Below are 22,801 nucleotides of genomic sequence, written 5' to 3' on the forward strand. Positions count from 1 at the left end.
ACGATCCTAACCCTCAACAAATTCCTCCACTCCTGGAAACTTCTCCTCAACACCAGCAAATGTGAAGCCATCGTCTTCCGCAGTAAAGCCATTTTTACCTGCAAGATGCTAGCCATCACCCGCAACCTCTCTATCAAAATCGGAACATCCACCATTCCCTCCGTCCAATCCACCAAATACCTGGGAATAACCCTTAATACCCGTGCCCCAGGTAAATTGCATCCTTTCAAAGACCATAGCAGAACTAAAAACCCTATGGCCCATCCTCGAGAAAGACTCCGCCATCCTCCCCAAAGTCAAACTCTTCTTCTGCTAAAAACAGCTTATCCGTTCCCTAATCACGTACGGATTCGTCGTATAGTGGCGACGTCTCCTCAGCTCGAATGGAGTGTCTACGGGTACGTGAAAGGAGGTCCTTCCGCCTGTCCCTTGCCCAGTCCAATCTCCACTCCAACCAAGTCGTTTATGACGAGATAAATTGCTTCCGCATAGACCAGATCCTCTTCACTTCACTAACCAAATTCCTCACTAAATGCCAAGCCGACGAAAATGACCTCATCCATAACACGAACCCCTCATACTGCCCCATTCCCTCCCTACAGATCTCCTAACTCTTTCCACTCAAAATAGCAGCTACCGCGACGGTAAACTGATTATATTCAACCGCCCATACGATCGACATCGCACTGCCCTCGTTTACTCCATCGCCCAATAACACCACCGTCCCCTATATGTATCCTTCCTCCATCCTTTCAGGTATCCTAATAATTCCTGCGTACAAACAACAGGATAAGAGGGGTTTTTCCTGACTTTTCCCTCTATAGCATAAGTCCTAAGATGAGTTAGAATTACTTCAAATTAAGTCTGATATTAAGCCAAATGTTAGTCTCTAGATAAAGTTAAGCTGTTAGAGATAAGTCTAGTATTAAACCTATTAAACCAAAGTAAAGAATGAATAAATTGAATGTGTCAAAAAAGGAGTCATTTCAGTTTTGACCATCGTTGTAATGAGTGAATAAAAAGCAAAAAGAAAATGGAAAAGAGCCAAGAACGTATACTTTTTCTGTATGAATTCAAACTCGGTCATTAAGCAGCGGAGGCGACCAGGAACATTAACAGCGCATTTGGAGCTGATACGGTAAGCGAACGAACCACCCAGCGGTGATTTGAAAAATTCCGGTGAGGCGACGTAAACCTTTAAAGCGAGCCACGTGGACATTCAGGACCATCAATTGACAACGACGAGCTGCGTTTGCTAGTCGAATCCCACAAACGTCAGTCTGTGAGAGACATGGCAGAGAAACTGGGCGTACACTATTCAACAGTTTCCCGGCACTTGCAACAATTTGGAAAGGTGAAAAAGCTCGAAAAATGAGTTCCGCCTGCCCTTAAGGAGCAAAACATGGCGCTTCGAATGGAAATTTGCAGTTCTTTACTCTCCCGCAACAGAAGCGATCCCTTTTTGGACAGAATAGTGACATGTGATGAAAAGTGGATATTATACGACGAAATTGTCGCCGATAAGCACAATGGCTAGATGCTGATGAGCCACCGAAGCATATGCCGAAACCGAACCTCCATCCGAAGAAGGTAATGGTGACTGTTTGGTGGTCTACAGTTGGAGTTATCCACTATTTTCTTGGCCCCTGGAGAAACGATAAATGCACAGAAATACTGTGCCCAACTCGAGGAAATGCACCAAAAATGGAGTATTTAACGATCGAGATTAGTCAATAGAGATGGTGTGATATGCACGACCTCATCTATCCAGAACAACGGTTCAAAAGTTGAACGAATTGCAGTATGAGACTCTGCTCCATCCACCATATTCACCGGATCTCTCGCCAACCGACTACCACTTTTTAAAAAATAAAATCGGTTTAGTATCCGTCTGTCTGTCCGTCACACGCATTTTTTCGGAGATTAGCAGTTATTGACACCAAGTTTGGTGGAAAGGTGGGAACTGTGAACCCTCACGCATACAGTAAGTTACATCCTGTTACGCCGAATTTAACATGCAAAAGAGAAGTGTAAATTTTTTTCCACTAAATTTAGTCGCAATATCAAATGAAAGGTCTCGGTTAGTACTTTCCGATGCTGGTCTTAGTTTTGAGATTTGTTGGAAAGGCGGGAAGTTCGGAGGATCGAAAATGATTTATTAAACGGTGCCATTCTCAGAAACTCCTCAATGGAAAAATCTGAAAAAAATCAAGAGGCTGCCACTACATGGTGGCTCGGCTCCAAAATACCCTCCATACCGATATCTCTACAAATAAAGTTAATAATAGTAACCCCCTTAAGTCCATTCTAACACCACGAAATTTTGCAACGTCGTAGGCTATAATATAGAGCTTGATCCTACCAGGTTTGGTGAAAATTGCGCTATTACTAACAAAGTTATAATATTAGGTTGTTGCAAATGAAATGTCGGATTTTTCAATGAAGTGAAGTTAGTTATGATTTCAATGTTTAAAACTGCCGCAAGGTGAATCTGGTGGTATGGGATAATTGAGTATAAATAGTCGTTCGTTCGATCAAGGAGTCATTTCAGTTTCAATCGTCATTGAAGTTCCAAGTAAAACTCAAAGAAAAAAGCATGGAAGTGAGTCAAAAACGTCTACTTTTTCTATATGAATTTAAACTTGGTCACAACGCAGCGGAGGCAACCAGAAACATTTGCAGAGCATTTGGAGCTGACGCAGCAAACGAACGAACGACACAGCGGTGGTTCGAAAAATTCCGATCAGGCGACATGACCCTCCAAAGTGAACCTCGTGGACACCCAGGACCATCGATCGACAACGACGAGTTGCGTTTGATAGTGGAATCTGATCCCCGATCATCGATTCGTGACATTGCAGAGAAAATAGGCGTACACTATTCGACAGTATCTCGGCACTTACAACAGCTTGGAAAGGTGAAGAAGCTTGATAAGTGGGTTCCGCATGAACTCAACGAGCAAAACATGGCGCTGCGAATGGAAATATCCAGTTCTCTACTCAACCGCAACAGGAACAATCCCTTTTTGCGCAGAATAGTGGATATTGTACGACAACCGTCGCAGATCACCGCAATGGCTAGATGCCGATCAGCCTCCACAACACATGCCAAAACCGAGCCTTCACCCGAAGAAGGTAATGGTAACTGTTTGGTGGTCTGCATCTGGAATTATTCATTATTCGTTTTTGGAGCGTGGTGAAACAATTAATGCAGAGAAATATTGTGCCCAACTTGATGAAATGCACGAGAAATTACGTGTTCAGCGGCCTAGATTGGTCAACAGAGATGGAGTGATACTGCTCCATGATAACGCCCGACCTCATGTTTCCAGAATGACGGTCCAAAAATTAAATGAATTACGATATGAGACTCTTCCTCATCCACCATATTCACCCGACCTCTCGCCAACCGACTACCACTTTTTTGAGCATTTAGATCACTTTTTGGCGGGGAAACAATTCAGCAATGAAGTAGCTGTCAAAAGTGCCTTTGAAGAATTTCTTAGCTCTAGAAACCCAGACTTTTACGAAACTGGAATAAATGCCCTTGTATCTCGTTGGGAGAAGTGCATTGAAGCTGCTGGTTCTTATTTTGACTAATAAAATTAATTTTCATAAAAGTTATAGTTTTTTGAAATTTTACTCAAATATCCGACATTTCATTTGCAACAACCTAATAGATCAAAGTTGTCACTCCCTTGGAAATTCGACATTTTAATGTCAATATCACCCGAAAGTGGATATTCTCACATAATGCGTAAATTACGTGTTACGTACAAATGGGACAAATTCACACTCAAATGTCTTTATAAAGGAAATACGCAAAACCTTTCATACCTGAAGCGTCCAGCTTCCAGTTCCCCAACTTGTGTAAGCATTTGGGTCATTTTTTAGCGGAAAAACAATTTAGGAATGAAGATGCCATCAAAATTGCCTTCGAAGAGTTTAGCAACACCTGAAAATTGGACTCTTACGAAACTGCCATACAGGCTCTTGTATACCGCTGGGAGAAGCGTTTTGAATCGACTGGCGCCTATTTTGATTAATTAAATAAATTTTTGCGAGCTTTATAGCCGTTTCAAATTTTAGTACCAAATCGGCCATTTCATGCGCAACAATCTAATATTATCTAAGTTAGTATATGTATTGGGTTGGGGAAAAAGAAAAGTCGTATTTTGTCAATAGATGGAGACACTTAAACATATCTTGTGTTGTACTTATCGCATCGGGTCATACTATACGGCGATTTGAAGACGACAATCTGTGCTACAAGTTTGTTTTGACAGTGTTGTGATCGTACGTTCCAGTCTCAAGTTATAGTGCCTCAAAGATGGAGTCCACCAAGCAAGAAATTCGTCATATTTTACGTTTTTATTACTTGAGGTAAAAATGCAACGAAGACGCGGACAAAATTTGTGAAATTTATGGGCCCAATACTGTGACGATTCGCACAGCACAGCATTGGTTCGATCGATTTCGTTCTGGTTTAGTGGATGTCGAAGATACATCCCGTACTGATAGGCGTCGTAGAAACCGATAGTCGTCGAAATCATCCAAAGTGGACCGGCATGTGATCATTCGCTCGATTGTCCAAGAACTGGGTATAGACCATAAAACTGTTTGGAACCATTTGCAGAAGATTGGATTCCAAAAAAAGCTGGATGTTTGGGTCCCACGCGAGTTGACGGAAAAAAATATCTTGGACCAAATCAACGTCTGCGATGCACTGCTGAAGCGGAACGAATTCGACCCATTTTTGAAGCAGATGGTGACTGGTGATGAAAAGTGGATCACGTACGAAAAGATCGTGGCCGAAGCGCGGCGAGCCGGCCCAACCCATCGCCAACCTCGGATTGACGGCAGGGAAGGTTTTGATGGGGTTAGAAGGGAATCATCCACTATGAGCTGCTCAACTATGGCCAGACCCTCAATTCGGCCCTCTACCGTGAGCAACTCGACCGTTTGAAGTAGGCGATTAACCAGAAGCGACCAGAATTGGTCAATAGGAATGGTATTGTGTTCCACCAGGACAATGCTCGGCATCACACATCTTTGATGACCCGCCAGAAGCTACGAGAGCTCGGATGGGACATCCTATCGCACCCACCGCATACTCCGGACCTGGCACCAAGTGATTACTATCTCTTCCGGTCCATGCAAAACGTTCTTGGTGCTAAGTTGGCCTCAAAAGAGGCTTGCGAAAACTGGCTGTCTGTTTTTTGCAAATAAGTAGGGGATAATGAAATTGGCCTCTAAATGGCAACAAGTTTGCGAATAAAACGGCGCATATTTGACTTAAATCGCATAATTCTATGTTAAATATAGCGTCAAATTTCGATCACAAATACATTTCTTTTTCCCCAACCCAATATATTTAGAAATCCAAAATCAGAATGTGTAATGAAACATCAAATGTCGTCCGTCCAGTCGCTCTCTATGGTTCTGAGTGTTGGCCGACCATAAAAAAAAATGAACGGCGTCTTGCAGTAATGGAGACGAAGATGGCTACGTTGGACTAGTGGCGTCACACGTTTAGATCATATCTGAAATGACGATATCCGTGATCGTTATGGGGTTGCACCGATCGTGGAAAAGTTGCGAGAGAGGCGTCTTCGATGGTATGGTCACGCAATTCGTGCAAACGAGAATTCACTTGCCAAGATTGGTGTGAACATCAAAGTCGATGGTAAACGACCAAAAGGCAGATCTAAGCAACGGTGGCTTGATACACTAGATGGGGATTTGAAAGCCTCGAGATTGCACCCAGATCAGGCATTCGATAGAGCCAAATGGCGAAACCGATCACGACGAGCCGACCCCGCTTGTGAACGGGACAAAGGCTGAAGAAAAAGAAGAATTCTATGTTAAAAAAAACGTCAAATTTCGATCACAAATACGACATTTCCTTTTCCCTAACTCAATATATTTAGAAATCCAAAATCAGAATGTGCAATGAAACATCAACTTACGCAACCTCTTCACCTTCTTTAGGCAAATAAAATTCAGGAATCAAATCAAATCAAAACCGACTAAGAAATTGAGGAAATGTTCAATAGCAGAGCTAAGTTAAACACTTCTGACCCAATAATGTTCACCAATTACCTGTGAAATTTTGAAAGCAGTCCAAATCCACCAAAACAATACTAACATAAATCTGTCTTCAAAGAATTGAATCAATATTTTAACGTCCTATTCACAATTTGTTGTATATTGCAATGTAATCATCACTTTTGTTAATATACATCGAATTTTTTTTTTTTTAACAATTAAAACTTTCCTGTCAATGTTTGGTTCTATGTAATTTCGTATAAGAACACTAAATTTTAAAAGGAAATTGGTTTAGATCTATACAATAGTACAATTCTTTAGTGGTATGAAGTACCCTTTCTCAAAATAAAATCTTTTATATCGAGAAAACGGCAGTAATCTGATAATACGGAGTTATTCAAATATACGTATATAAAAAAGAAATAATTGCTATCGTAATTGTATTCTAAAACTATATATCGTACGTACTGCATAAATTAGAAGATACATTTTATATGTAGTCATTAAATTAAAAATTAAAAAAAAAAAAACTTATTATATAAAATTCCGAAGGAAAGATACATTCGACAAAATTTTCACCGTAAAAGAAAGTTGGGAAGGACACCATTCGCTCAATTATTCTTTCCCACATCATTTAAATCGGCGCGAATATTCCTAAACAAGAATTGTAGATAATCATACAATTATTATTACAGGATCAGCCCTGTCCAGCGAATCTAATGAAATTATTTTATTTATTTTTTCCAATTTTTCCCTAGAAACGCTCATCTATGCATTTCAAATAGCTCTTTCACAAGCTCTCATTTTACTCAGGCATTGACGAGTGGAGTAAGACTACAAATAAGTGCGCGAAACAGTTGAAAAAGATGGGAAAAATCCCATCTCAACTGCAAAAATGTAACCGAAATTATTAATGACTTAGGAGCAGAATAACCCACACGCACACATATTCATCATGGCGTATATATATGCAGCGAAAACAATGTCAAATCAATTATACAGAAGAAATATAGGACACACACTCCGTTTTAAGTTTGAAATCTCTTGAAAAAATTTTCTGTTTTGTAATTTATTTATTAAAATTTGTTTTGCTTCTTTTAATTCTTATTTACTCACTTTCTCTTTTTTATATTTAATTTTTATCTGTTTTGTTTTTTACTCTTATTTTCATGTTTGTTTTTGTTGTTTTTTTTTAATATATTAAATCTTAATTTTAAAAGAACAAAAATCTTGTTTCTTTAAAATAAAAAAAAATAAGAAAAAACTCTTATTTTGCTTTGTGTCTGACTAATTATATTATTATAACACCTGATTGCCCTCTTCTTCGCCTTCGTTTTCTTCGTCTTCGCCCTCTTCATCTGTTTTTGGATAAAATAAGAATAAAAGAATGGAATAAGCAACTTTTGGAATAACCAATTGCCCGAGAGACTATCATTACCTTCTCCATCTATATCCTCCTCCTCACCATCGAACGGCAGGTCATATTCTTCGTTTTCACTTTCCATCTCATCGATCTCCTCCTCTTCGATGATTTCCTCATCTTCATCGTCATTGTTGCCGCCATTCTCTTCTTTTTTCGCTTTCTTTGTTTCTGTTTTTTTGTCCTGTTTGAAAAAAAAAATAAGCTTTTACTAAGTATTCAATTGTAACTCCGGTTCTGAACGAAAGTATTTTTTAGTCAGAATAGAGCCTGTTTATGAATCGACTGTAACCCTGCACCAAGCCATATCGGAACAAAATGATGTCAAGCTGCCAAGCGAGAAAAAAAATTACACAGGAGACAGACGTGGACCAAAGCTTGATTCACATGTCTACCAGTTGGGGCGTCAAAACCCCACGATTATCTCGATTCTTCTGAATCTCTCATCGACGCGAAGTTCAGTGATGAACACATTTACTTATACTAAAACCCACTTTCCCTCCAATTCTTATCTTATCGCGAAAAACGAAAGCTGTCGACGACTATTGTTGTTTCCATAAGAAAACACTTTTCAAACCGTCATTTCACAGCAATATTATCATTTAGGTTTTCACAAATCAGGGAAGCATACATAAAACAATTGTTTGCGGCCTGAAATATCTTTTCAATTTGACTTCACACCGCAAGTTGTAGCAACGCGCTTAGTTCGACTTCTTGTGATAACGACTTCACTATCAAAAAAACCAAAGTCGCCTCCAACCAGAAATTTTGCGTTAGAAGTTAGCCGATTAGTATTTTATCCCCACGACTCAGAACCCCTCATTAATTTGCCGTGGTATAAATAAAATGTGAGAGATTAGCTTTACACAGGTCCCCACAACTCACATAGTGACCAGTGGCTTCATCGATGATAACATTTTCGTTTCAATTTCGATTGGGGCAAACGTGATTATTGCATAACATGAACCTGATTCTCCGGAATCTTTATGGGGTTCAGACGTTTGAAAGACTGTAACCGAAACTGAGTTATTCAGTAATAAATAAATGACATAAAAAAATATCTAAGCAATGTTGTTTGGTTACGATGCCTCTGGATGATTATGGAGCAGCGAATCTCTCTCTCTGGGCTTTGTTTCTGTTACCAATCAAAAGAGCCAAAAACACGACCCTGTTAGTGATAATTTGAGAGTGTATGTGAAAAAGGGGAGAGCTACCGTATATAGGACAGTAAAACTAATAGGTTAGCAGTGTAATACCCTCAAACGAAAGTGGAGTCCATTTTCATGACACAAATTGAATCTGAGAATAAAAAAAAATGTCTCACAGGAAATCTTTTTCAGAATTCTAGCGTTATCAGACTTTCCAATTCCCTACCTCGCAGAGGGAAGGTTGAAAATTCATACTTCACCATGAGGATAAAGACCATTTGGAGAAACCATAACCTTTCAATGGCCAAAGCTGAAGAGAGAGAGACCGCTTACCACTCCCTACCAATATGTGGAAAATTCAAATTTTACCTTTCATTTTCAGTTACGCCATCGATTAAGAAGCCTAAAAAATCTAATCTTAGAGTTCTGCGCAACTAGACTTGGGCGACAATCTTCCGGAAGAAGCAACCATTCTTTTAATTATGGCGCACTTTTATCTTCCCTATTTAGGCGTAAAATCCTCGACAATCCTTCCCCATTCATTTTTAAGGTTTTGTGTAAACACAAAACTTTATTAAAATCGGTTTACTATCTGTCTGTCTGTCCGTCACACGCATTTTTCTCGGAGACGGTTATAGCGATTGACACCAAATTTGGTAGAAAGGTGGGAACTGTGAACGCTCACGCATACAGTGAATTACATCCTTTTACGTCGAATTTAAGGGGGGGTCCCCATACATGCAAAAGGGGGGTGTAAAATATCATCATGTGGGGTATCAAATTAAAGGTCTCGATTAGTACTTTTCAAAGCCGATCTTAGTTTTGACATTCGTTGGAAGGGTGGGGAGCGCGGGGGGTTGAAAGTGACCACTTCTTAAAGGGGGGCATTCTCAGAAACTACCCAACCGAAAAATCTGAAAAAAATTAGGAGGCTGCCACTGTATGGTGCCTGGGCTCCGAAATACCTTCTATGCCGATATCTGTTTAAATAAAGTTAATAATAGTATACTACAATTTTTTGTAATTGGTTAGAAACCCCCCTTAAGTTCATCCTAGGACCATGAAATTTTGCAGTGATATAGGCTATAATATAAGAGCATGATCTTACCAAGTTTGGTGGAAATCGCACTATTACTAGCGAAGTTATAATACCTCAAATTTGTTGCTTCTTTGAAAATTGAAGACTATGAATGTCAATATCACCCGAAAGTGGATACTCTCACATAATATATGGATATATTACGTGCTACTTACTACCTGCTACTTCGTACCTGAAGCGTCCAGCTTCCGGTTTCCCGACTTATTTGATTTTGCATTTGCCGTAAAGTTTAAATTTCTACAAACTTTCGGCTTGATTTTGGGGAATCAAACATCGCCATCCACACGTTGTGCATGGCCGATTAAATTGCCTCAAATTAAATTTACCGCCGCAATTCTTGGAGCAAGAAAGAATCGACCTCGCCCTTCAGACTTTGCCATTCCCTACCCCGCAAAGAGTAATGTTGAAAATTCGTACTTTAACCATGAGAATAAAAACCATTTCGAGAAGCCATACCCTTTCAATTGTCAAAGCTGAAGAGAGAGACCGCTTACCACTCCCTACCAAAATGTGGAAAATTGAAACTTTGCCATTCATTTTTTGTTACACCATCGATTAAAACAGCCAAAACAAATCCCACCTTATACTGGGTACCAATTGAGTTCTATGCAACTAGATATAGGCGACAATATCTTGGAAGAAGCAACCATTTTTTTTATTTTGGCCCACTTTTATCTTTTCTATTTAGGTGTGAAATTCTAGTCCATTTTTTGATTTAGCAATATAGTAATGCCGGATTTACGCGTTTGCACTTGCCGAAAACTTCAGATATCTGCAAACTTGGCTTGATTTTGGGGAATCAAACATCGCCATCCATACGTTTGGCATGTCTGATCTGAACAAGCAAGTATGGCAGATAAACTTTATGTGGATGCTCGATCGGTTCAACTACAAGCGTTTGCAAACCTACACAAACCAAGCCAAACACTCGATCCACACATTTGAAATTGCGACGACTTGTTGGTGTTTGACAAAGGTGTTGGTCGGTCATGCGTGTTTTTCTATGAATTTAAATGTACAGGCATCGTTTGAGTATTAAAGCATTTTATTTAAATATAGAGACTGGACTTTTTCAGAGCCCTATTTTATATATATCCTTTTCCGACACAAGATTTTTGAAAAATATAAATTAGATAAACCAATGGAATATATTTGAACTTTGAAAATCGCCACCAAAAACATTCCAATGGAAGCTAGTACTTGAGCAAACACCACATTTTTATGAGACACGGACCTATTATCAATATCCGGTAATTGTCACGTATGGACCTTTTTGAGTTTGACAGTCGAAAACGTATGTGTGAAAACTGTAGGCGACAAACGTTCGGGACGACCAAAAACAATAACCGTTGATGTTTATCAAAATCGTGCTAGACGACGAGTTATGATTGGAGAGACAACAGACTCCATTAGCATGTCCGAATAATGGATTTACCACATAATGAATCAACATTTAGCGATAGACCTGATAGTTGGTTCACTGTAGACCAATGACACATTCGAATAAACATTTCCAATGATCTAATGATGCAAAAAATCGGATTTCGCGACCGAAGGAAGCGGATGCATCATTATTCTAGATGCAAGATAAGAGAAAACCATTGGAGAACGCCGCGATGGATGACAGTCTAAAAACGAGAGCTTTTAGGAAAATGGCCGTTTTTTCCAAAATCATTATACTACGGAGCGATGTGCCATTGCATACCCCCGTGATTATCATGCCGGCGATTTACAAATTCCAACTTGAATGGCTTTCCCATCCACCTTACTCACCTGGCCTAGTCACAAGCCCTATATATTTGTCATTTGTATATATCAGAAGGCGGAAATGGCATTGGATAGATCACACATTAAGAAAGAGCAACAATTCCATTGCTGGCTTTGCCATGTAGTGTAACCCACTATCCCAGGACGACCAACGATTGAAGAAGAGGAATGCAGGCGACTCTGGAAGTCCTGGTGGAAGAACTGAAGCGCTTTTCACCCAACTGCGAATGACGGCGCGTAGGTGTGACTGACGCACTATCTATACCCTACCAACTAGTGAATGGCAACCATAAATTATGTTAAAATTTTCGCTCAGGGGTAAACGATTTTGTTGGAATGAGATGATCAAAAGATCAAAAAATTTTTGCACGGGTTGGCCGAAGCGTATAGAGACCTACCAAGCAGACCATATGAAAAAAAATTATCGCGCTCCCGCAGCGTACTGAAAAAAAAGATCTCCATCCGTTGAGAAAGTGAAATTTTCATCATTGACTTCGGAACCCAAAAACCCTCCATTTCCGGAATATTCAATAATTATTAGAAATTTTGAAACTAACAATTGTTCTCTGATTAATTTATCATTTTTTCGAAGGAAACTTTGATTGAAAATTGTCTTGTCAAAATTTCAACTTCATTCATGTATATGAAATTATATTCTAAATTCAGAGAATTCTCTTTAATTCTTTTAAAAAATTGATTTCCGGCGATAAACTAGTCTCATTTCTTGAAAAAATTAATTTAAAAAAGTGTCATAAGAACCGACGTCGGATATATTTTACTACGGTCTCAATTCTGATTGAAAATTTTTCTTAGAAAAATAAAATAAATAAAAAAAGATGTTCTTCAAAAGCAGTTAAGAGAGAAAAAGATAATAAATCCAGAAATAGTAGCGTCCCTACAAGGGACAAGCTTTCGCATAGAAGTACGTGAAGTTCTTGCAATTATCATGTTTCCTCATCAAGTTGAAGGTTATTACTGATGCATATGGCCTAATATTTTACCGCCAGAATCGAAGTTTTGCCAATTTAAGTCCCAACTTGATAAATGATTACTACAGCTATCAGGAAGAACTAGCGAAATGTGGTTTACCCGGTTCAAGTTTAAAAACGATATAACTTTTCGAAATGATAACAATATGGAAGATTGCCTTGGAAGATATTTTTTTATTTTATTGGCTAAAAGTGTCTAATTTAAACAAATACGTATTTCAGGGACCAACTGTCCACAACTGTCACTTCTTCAAAAGGATACAGTTGGTTCCCGAAATACGTATTTGCTTAAATTAGACACTTTTAGCCAAAAAAAAAACGGAAAAATATCTTCCAAGGCAATCTTCCATATTGTTATCATTTCGAAAAGTTATATCGTTTTTAAACTTGAAACGAGTAAACCACATTTTCAAAATTGGCGAGAAGTAGAACTTTTTTTTTTATCCGATCGACATGAAAATTTAATTGTAATTTGTTCATTTGAGTATCTAATGAAGCACACACGATTTTAGCAATTGACAAAGAGAATTTTTTTACGTCGAAAAAGGGAATTTTTTTTTTCTAAGCCCCGTCATTTTGCGAAAAAGTATCCTAAAATTGTAATCGTGTCTACTTCACTAGTTACACTTATGTAGTTCATGAAAAAAATGTTGGTATGGTATTAGATGAACCACAGAATGTCTACTGCTCGCCGCGGACGACTTCCAAAACACCTTTTTGTTTGTACAGCCCTACAGCCAAAGGACCGCTAGAGTTCGCAATTTTCCTTGCTGACCAGCCAAGACTCCTAGGAATACATGAGGACTGACAAAAGTAGAAACTTTGTCCCTATAAGAGCGAAAATGTTTGTAGGTGGAAATAGGCTCTGCTAGCTGCTAAAAACAGTGTGGAAATTCCGTCATAATGGCGTTATTTGTGTTCATTGTCAGTTGAATTCTTGATTAAAAAAAAAAAAAAAATATCAGGAAATAGTTGGAAGGAAATCCGAAGATATGTTTAGTACTGAAAGAAAAGGATCTGTCGTTGTTCTTCCGACGATGAACGATATCTATAACTACAGGAGCGCCCTTAACCAGATGTGAATGCGAATGATGCAGACAATGTTGGCAGGGCAAGTGAAGACGCTTCTAACTCCAACTTCATCGATAGATCACTATTTTACTACTTTCCCAAAAACTTCAAATAGTTTGGAACCGGAGTCGTAATAACAAATTACAACAAAAAATATACAAATTTAACCCAAAGTGATCGAATTTTAGACCTTAAAGGTAACGAAATATAATGTACCTCTCCACAGCTTATTAGCACAAAACGAAATAACTTATGTCTCGATATTTATCGCAACCAATTTAAAAATCGGATATTATTGTCTGTCAATTTACTAAAACCCCTGCTAAATTCATACCACTACAAAATTTAAAAACCACCGGAAAGTGGATTAAGAAAGCTTTTTTATTGTTTACAGTAGATTCGTGAAAAAACGAATCCCCAAGTAGCGAAGGGCACTTTACTATTATGCGACATGGACAAAGGATTAAACGGGTCTTCGAATCATGCGCGCTTAGAAATCGAAGAAGAAAAGTTTAAGATGCGTCAAGTGGCGCTTGAATACCTTCCAAGAAAAAAAAAAAAACTTTTTTCTTTGATAACGATTCGTGCCATCCTCTTATGAGAAAAACGATTAAGTTTACACTTTCTCTGGTTTAGCATCAATTTAGCAAGATGTTCCTCAAATAATGCTTTACTTTGTTTGGCTACGGTACTGTAAACACCGGAAAGGAGGACTAATTTTCTCCTGAAATGCCGAACACAAATTTTTATGTCCCGTATACCGATGTTTCGGGGACTAATTGTCCTTTTCCTCAGTGAGTTTTAGTCTATAGTCGACCTATACCGATATTTCCAGTTCCAATCGTCTCCTTCTTCAGTCAGAACGACCTATACCGATATTTGGAATACCAGTTGAACTCTTCCTCAGTCAGACTCACCTATACCGATGTTTTGAGGGCCAGTTGTCCTCTCCCTCAGTGAGTCTTAGTATAGCTTAAAATATATCGATATTTCGAGAAACAGTTGTCCTCTTCCTCGGCGAGTTTTAGTGTAGATTAAAATATATCGATGTTTCGAGGACCAGTTATTTACCTCCGTGAATTTTAGTCTAGACTAAGACAACTGGTCCTCGAAACATCAGCGTTTGGGAAATAAAAATTCTTAGTCAGCATTTCGGACAGAATTTTCTTTTTTGGTTCCTCCTTACTAAAAAACGAACGGGGTAAAACAGTAGAATTACTGTATTTTTTTGCAAACCAATCCTCCCTTCTTCAAAATAGTATATTTTCAAACAATAAAAATAAATCTTTTAATCAAAAACTGAACATCAAAGTGTGATGCACTGAAGAAAATAGCGATTGATTCCTGAAATACAGTAGTGGAAAACAATAAAAAAATTCGTTTATCCAACAACCGAGCAAATTATTTTTTTACAAATTTGATACGGTTTTGTGCCGAAATTCAAAATATTCTTCTTTCCATCTTAAATCTTTGAATAGGATGGGGTGTGCTAGGGCATTATTCCAAGAAAAACAAAAAAACTTTTTTTATAAATGTCTATAGTGGCCTAACCCTTAAAAAACTGACAATTCATAACAAGTCGGGAAACCGGAAGCTGGACGCTTCAGGTACGAAAGGTTTTGTGTATTTCTTAGTCCGTAGCACGTAATATATCCATATATTATGTGAGAGTATCCACTTTCGGGTGATACTGACATTCATAGTCTTCAATTTTCAAAGAAGCAACAAATTTGAGGTATTATAACTTTGTTAGTAATAGTGCGATTTCCACCAAACTTGGTAAGATCATGCTCCATATTATAGCCTATATCACTGCAAAATTTCATGGTACTAGGATGAACTTAAGGGGGGTTTCTAACCAATTACAAAAAATTGTAGTAATATACTATTATTAACTTTATTTAAACAGATATCGGCATGGAAGGTATTTCGGAGCCCAGGCACCATATAGTGGCAGCCTCCTGATTTTTCGGTTTGGTAGTTTCTGAGAATGGCCCCCTTAAAGAAGTGATCACTTTCAACCCCCCGCGCTCCCCACCCTTTCAACGAATGTCAAAACTAAGATTGGCTTTGAAAAGTACTAATCGAGACCTTTAATTTGATACCCCACATGACTATATTTGATGAAAAAAAATTTTACACCCCCCTTTTGCATGTATGGGGACCCCCCCTTAAATTCGACGTAAAGGGATGTAATTCACTGTATGCGTGAGCGTTCACAGTTCCCACCTTTCTACCAAATTTGGTGTCAATTGCTATAACCGTCTTCGAGAAAAATGCGTGTGACGGACGGACAGACAGACAGACAGTAAACCGATTTTAATAAGGTTTTGTGTTTACACAAAACCTTAAAAATTGATAGCCTTAAATGGAATACTATTGTGATCAAAAAGTAAGATGAAATTGTCATTTAAAACTCCTGGACATTAGGAAGGCAAGTAATTTTTTTTCCTACGTTGGTAGGACTGTCTATAACCTTTGCCAGGCGTCTGTTTGTCAAAAGATTTAGTTATCTCCGAGTTACAAGTGTTTTTGTAAACAACCAAGAGTGAATATTTCGATTTTTATAATAGGTGAATTTGTTGAGCAAAGAACTTGCATCAAATTTTGTTTGCGGAACGAATATTCTTATGCGGATACGTTGAAAATGTTGCGGAAAACCTTTGGTGATCAAATTATGGCACAAAAAAATGTTTATAAGTGATACAATGAGTTCAAAACGAGCCAAGAGCGCGTTGAAGACGAACCGCGCTCTGAACGACCATCAACGTCTACCGACGAGGGCCACGTCCAAAAAATCAAAGATTTAGTGCTTGGAAATCGTCGATTGACAATTAGAGAGACCCCGTTGATAATGTTGGAATATCATTTGGCTCAGCCCAAATCATTGTGAAGGATGTTTTGTGTCTCAAACGCATCAGGTCGCGATTGGTGTCAAAATCGCTCAATTTTTCGGAACTTTTGCATTGGTTCTTCGTGACTTTTTTGCCAAAAACTCGATTCATATCATTCCGCAACTAACGTATTCGCCTGATTTGGCTCCGTGTAACTTCTGGCTATTCAGCAAACTCAAAAGACCAATGCGAGGACGCCGTTTTGACACGATTGAGGACATAAAAACAGAATCGAAGGTCTTAAAGGCTATACCGAAAGACTATTCTCACTATTTCCAGGACTAGAAAAAGCCGTTGGCAAAAGTGCGTTTTAACGGACGGAGATTACTTTGAAGGGGATGAAATTAATTTGGAAGAATAAATAAAGGATTTACATAGGCCTGGACACCATATACAGTGAACGCAATTTCTATATACGCAGTCACATTTTTCTCTTTTTCTTAGAAAATGCATAGAATGCGAAGATTGTGTGAAACAATTGAAGGGAATATAAGGTCCTTGATTTCCTGAGAATTCGTTATTGACAGCGAAATTTAGATCAGCTGAAAATTGTATATTTTCTTTTTGGTTGAAACCAATCATTCGCAAGTGCGCAATTTCTATAAACGTAGGTAACTACTAAAACGTCTATAAAATTACTTTTGAAACATTTTTTTTTTTTGTAATTGAAAGGTGTGGAAGATTCGGGCTGCATAATGAGAACGATTTTGAGGGAAATTGAAATTTCTTTAGATTACAAGGAAAATACGGCACAAAAAAAAGCATCCGCGCTACTAGAAATAAACTTTGGTTCGTTCCAGATCATGTTGAAATTACTTCTTCCTATTAAAAAGAGACGAGTGCAACAGATTTTCCATACTGATAACAGCATTAAATATAAAAAAGCTTGCTAAAGCACCTCATTTAATACCGACACATACTAAGGGTCGTCTCAAATTTGCTAGATCAAGGATGAAATGGGAAGAATGGGAGACAGTAATTCTTTTCGGATGAGAAGAAATTCAACCTTCACGGCCCAGCTGAATTTAGGGCATTTTGACACGATCTAAAAAAAAATGAAGCTCCTCGAATGAGTCGCAACTTTGGAGGTGGTAGTGTTATGATTTGGGAGGTATTTTCTCTTCCCGGTAACCTTGGACAGGGAATCGTACCAACCAAAATTATTACTGAGCTTCTGGAAGCCATTTTGATGCCGAATTTAGATGAGAATAATAACATTGGCTGGAATTTCCAACATGACAACCCATTAGTACGTAGGCACGTAATATCTGCACATATTATGTGAAAATATCCACCTTCATGTGATATTGACATTCAAAGTTTTGTATTTGCAGAGAAGAGACAGCTTTGACCTAGTATAATTTTGTTAGTAGTAGTGCGATTTTCACAAAATTTGGCAGGATCATGCTCTATGATGAAGCTTACATTTCGTGATTCTAGGGTGAGCATAAGGGGGGCTTTTCTGCCAATTACTAAAAATTATAGTAATCAATATGGAGAGTATTTCGAAGCCTAGCTACCATACAGTGGTAGGCTCTTGATTTTTTTTTCCGATTTTTCGGTTGGATAGTTTCTGAGAATGGATCCGTTAAAAAAAATGTTCACTTTCAAGCCCCGCAAACCCACCTTTCTAACAAACTAAGATCGGCTCGAAAAGTACTAACCAAGCCCTTTAATTTGATACCCAACATGACTATATTTGATGAAAAAAAATTTACGCCACCCTCCCCCCTCCCTTACTTTGACGTAAAAGGTGGAGGTTCCCCATCTTTCTAGCAAAATTGGTGTCAATCGCTACAACCGTCTCCGAGAAAAATGCGTGTGACGGACAGACAGTAAACCGATTTTATGTTTACATAAAACCTTAAAAAAACAACCTCACTACGCTCGAAAATATCAACATTCAAGAGCCCTTTTTGAAACCAACATATAATCGCCTTGTTTTTTTTAGACCCTCAACATCCGACAAATCTTGTGGCTAACCACCTGTGTCAGTTAGCTCAGTGTTAACAACTCTTTTTTTTTTCAAAAAAGACCATAAAACGACAAAAACTTCTGCTATCCAATGTACATCTGACAAAAGAATGCTCCTCAAGCACGGGATTGATGCCATTCGCCAGCGGTTATAACCGACAAATATTCAGGTGAATGGATATCAAAAGCATGTGACGCGTAGCGGCGGCGCACAGATACCATCCACGGATTAGAACTTATCTAGACATCCTACTAACACCAAGCTGCCATTATGTACTTTGGCCGCCATGACTGATGTGTAGAAATATTCAACGAGCGCACCATTGATAACTTAAGAGACGAGGACGAACGTTGATCCACACACAAGCCCTACTACATATTACGGCATCTATTTTTACTACACATCACGGAACAAATAGTGCTGGTTACAACTAATTGAATGGTTGATCAGCAGCCATTGTGCTAAGGCGACAGGGCATCAGATAGTGCGAAACGGAACGAAATAGATGAGAGACAAGATACAAACAAGACGCTACAGCGGGAAGCCATGGAAATGCCCAGTTTCCAAGTTGCACCTGCGAGCCGTCAAGCTCACTCACTATGCTCCCGTCCAACGATTCTTACAAGGGAAAACAAACTCAAACGCCCGCCAATTATTGAACTCAACCGTCCACCGCTTCATCCCTGCTAATCGCTCTTTCCAACCAACTCTTCTCGTACATCTGCCGTTTCCACTGGCGACAAACGCGAGGGAAAGACGCAGATATCTGTGTCTCTTTGGCGTATGTGCACTAGTAGAGGGTGACATATATACCGGCAGACCTCTGGCAATAGGGGAAGAATCCAACGGCCGAGCAGCTGCCGACACTGTGCAACTGACGCCAAGCTTCGCGTCTGTATAGCTTGGTCCGAGCCGTGTACTTTTTTTCTTTCTCTCAAATGTGTGTGTACATAAAAAGATGTAGACTTTCCCCATGCCGCGTACGATACGAGGAGCGTGCGTGCGTGCGTATGTAAAATGACGTCCTCCTATTTGTAATTAAACTAAAAATGGCAAATGAATCATGGGAAAATGATAAAACTGATGAATCTGAAGCTGCTGAATCTACTGGTCTAAATTAGATGCAAAATTGAAGGATAGACGCTTGATAAACCTCCGGGGACAAATAGGAAAGCAGCCCCCTTGCCCTCGGCTACAACTTTCCGTTGCTGACGCCATTATTTTCAAAAATAAATACACCAACTGATACTAGTTCTGTATTCCAGATAACAAACCAAACATGACCCATCAACCAACAGTCGCTTCCAAGATGAGTGCGCGCCCAATTTCCACAAATTGCTTTAGGCCATGTATACCTCCCCTCATACACCAACACATTCACACAATCCAACCCCGACTGTAGAACAGAGACAGGCAGAGAGTTATTACCTAGCTGAAGCCAAGAAAGGGCAGTAAAAAAAAAAAATTTAAAAACTGATAACGCCTACAAAAGATACGCAATCACCCATGGAAACTACCAAAGGACAATTCGAGCTCTCGAAATCCTTCCGCTCAATTATTTACGAATTTTTCCCGCCGCGCGTACATCATGTTTACGTGCAATGCTTGGTCGCGTCTGTTTTTCCCTTGGCATCGGCGTAGCGTCAGTGGCAGGTGAGATGGTGTGCGTACATATGCAAGCGGAAAACCGAGTGACATCCGTGGAGGGATACACGCTGATTTCTGGCTCGATTGAGCACCAGAGACAATTTGAAATTCTTCTAGAACTTCTCTTTCAGCACCTTCGCCTGTTCATTAAATATCTAAATGCCTTCTTCTAGGCTTTACGCGTTCCTCCCCCCAAAGCCTAGTCATTGCACTCAATCACTAATCCCCACTTCGCACATAATAAACAAGTGAAAAATAATTCTATACGGTCCCGTCCCCGAGCGCAAGCTATGCCATATTTCGTTAGAACCCAAGGAGAATAATTTCTTCTCGAAACTTTGAACGAGCACGCAACAACATTCGGACGTGAAAACCAGTTCCTCTCCCCAGAATCAAAGCCAACCCAGGCGGAATGCTACCGACAAGCACAGCACCGGCCAGAAAACCCATAGGCCATAACGAAAGACTGGCACGAACAAGACGCAAGAAAGCGCGCGCCAATGCCTCCGCGATGGGCGAAAAGGAGAACAAAAACCACGAAAAAAATATTGTAGTAGGAAGACGGTGGTAAATAGCAAATTTGATACAAGCACAGCGTTCGGAAGAGAAGCATAATTGTGGAAGAGACTCGTCCGCACATAAGCCAGAGCCCGGAACCCATCCATCTGTCTATCGCACTAGCTTCCATGCAGCAGATAATGATCCAAAGCCAAACTCGCGGCATTTTCTTCACGTTGCCTCTCCCCACGTCCGTCTTTCACCTTAAGCGCAGATCGACCTCCAACAACAAAGTGCGGGAAACCGAAAACCGGCCGGCGTGCATTGTTGTTTGACCATCGAGCGTAGCGTCTTATCACCAGAGGACTCACCGAACCCCGGATCAAGCCCGTGTACGACTCCGAGGGCGGCAATGTGACCGTGTCACAATTCAAAACTGCCTTCAAGAAAAAGTGACAATCTCGCAACGAACGATAACAGAAAATCGTCGGTGCAAATTACGAATTTAGTCTCGTTAACGCCATAAACGAAAAATAGACACAAACCAAGTGGGTGGAGAAAGAGACGCTGCTGTGCGAGTGATTTGTGTACACATAATGCACCAACTGACGACGCACCCTAAACATAATCCAAACCGCGTACCCACCAGCCGCTCGGCGGAAAAGTCGTGTCCCGCCGTGGCGGCTACCGGCAGCCGGGCTTCATTCATTGCAAGCCAACTACGCGAGGGACTCTCCTTTCACACGATAAATACGCTCACTCGTCCCGATCAATGGCCTCCACAACAAACGGTAAGCGTTGCATGGACGCTCGCTTAGGGCATTTCGCGGAAAACAATGAAATCCTAACTAATTCTCGGATACTTACTTCGGCGGGCCTTTTTGTTCCTTTGACTGGCTCTTTTGCGTCCGCTGGTGTTGAATTCTCCTCGGCGGCAACCTTCTCCACCGCTACGTCGCTATTCTTCTCTGTCGAACTCATTTTTTGTTTTATATTTATGTAACTTATTACAAAGCGAATAAGTTTCCGGTTAAGTTACGCTCTGTACAATTAATAACTAAATTTTCTATTGGCGAGAACCCGCGTCGTCAATATCGCGCGCACACACTTCCCACAGCCTTTTAGATTTATCTTCGCAAAGGCTATTCGACAATCCCTCTCCTTCCTCTTAATAACTCCACCGACTCGGGGATCACTTTTATTTTTTTCTTCTCTTTAAAAAAATTGAAAGAATTCTGCACGGAACCTACTTCCAATTTAACCCGTCCGTCTTCCACGAGATCTAAAACACGACTGAACGCCGCTTTTCATCCCACTGCCAAAATCGAACATGGCGCGGTCTTTCAAATTTCCCATGCTCAAATGTACCAGATCTTTTCAAATTAATTTTCACCCTCAATTTTATCCCCCATCAACCAGTTTTAATCCAGTAAATCAAAACTGAATTTTCTCTATTTTCCAAAAATACATATTCCCCGATTCCGATAATTTCAAATTCAATTATGCTTGGATCGGAGGGCTTCATGAGTGTGTACACTGAAAATATGTTCGCTCGCCATGAGTATCGGAATTGCCTCAGAATGAAAATGGCGGTGGCGCGAAAATTTGAATCTTCCCTCAATTGTGTAGCGCTGACTTGAAAGCAACGCACAGCGAAAATTACTTAGGCAGCAAATATTTAAAAATTACAAAGTGTAACAATCGATCATTGCAATTAAAACATTTTTCGCCATTTTTCAAGCATTTCTCAGTCCACACGGAACTGTTTCATTCTAGACCGGAGGCTTCCTATTCTGCTATGAACACAACCTGTATTTAATGACAGTCAGGTGTTTCGCTTAACTAACATTGTCAGGAATAGTTTCATTTTCTTCCAAAACAAATTGCGCAGGTTAATTATTATAAATTTAGAAGCACATTTCTGTTGAACGACCGACTCTCGTATGTGATTCATCCATGACGATTCGCAAGATATTACAAGAAACCACTGAGTGGCTTGTGTAGCGCAGCAACAGGGAGTATTTACCTACGAGTGCTGACTTGTGGGAGCTATGCTTGGCTTTCAATGCGTTTGTCGAATACTATAGATGAGAACTAATAGTATCAACTTGGATTTGCTAAACATAATATGAGTAGGAATGGACAGTTTAACAATCTTAATGAGGCCAAAATATTAGACAAATTCTACTACAGAAACGAAGTTGTTTGTGGTTATAAACATGGACGCAGCGCTCATTCCAAAGCTT

At 39.6% G+C, this 22,801-nt stretch overlaps 1 protein-coding gene across 1 annotated transcript; it reads right to left on the bottom strand.

Moving 5' to 3' along the window:
• Positions 1–6,172: 6,172 nt before the first annotated feature.
• Positions 6,173–21,862, bottom strand: LOC119652072 (bacchus). The gene is made up of 3 exons (XM_038056012.1): positions 21,423–21,862; positions 7,486–7,651; positions 6,173–7,405 (listed from the first exon to the last, which is right to left on the bottom strand). The coding sequence occupies exons 1-3, from the start codon at positions 21,534–21,536 to the stop codon at positions 7,347–7,349; spliced, it is 339 nt and encodes a 112-aa protein (XP_037911940.1). The 5' UTR covers positions 21,537–21,862; the 3' UTR covers positions 6,173–7,346.
• Between the last annotated feature and the right edge of the window lie 939 nt (positions 21,863–22,801).

Source organism: Hermetia illucens, chromosome 1, assembly GCF_905115235.1.
Source record: "Hermetia illucens chromosome 1, iHerIll2.2.curated.20191125, whole genome shotgun sequence".
NCBI lineage: Eukaryota > Metazoa > Arthropoda > Insecta > Diptera > Stratiomyidae > Hermetia > Hermetia illucens.

Excerpts from the sequence above, each read along its gene's own strand:
- LOC119652072 (XM_038056012.1), bottom strand. The coding sequence starts at position 21,536 with ATGAGTTCGACAGAGAAGAATAGCGACGTAGCGGTGGAGAAGGTTGCC. Across the intron at positions 7,652-21,422 it reads GAACAAAAAGGCCCGCCGAA|GACAAAAAAACAGAAACAAA; the intron begins GTAAGTATCCGA and ends TTTTTCAAACAG. Across the intron at positions 7,406-7,485 it reads GGAGGATATAGATGGAGAAG|ATGAAGAGGGCGAAGACGAA; the intron begins GTAATGATAGTC and ends ATCCAAAAACAG.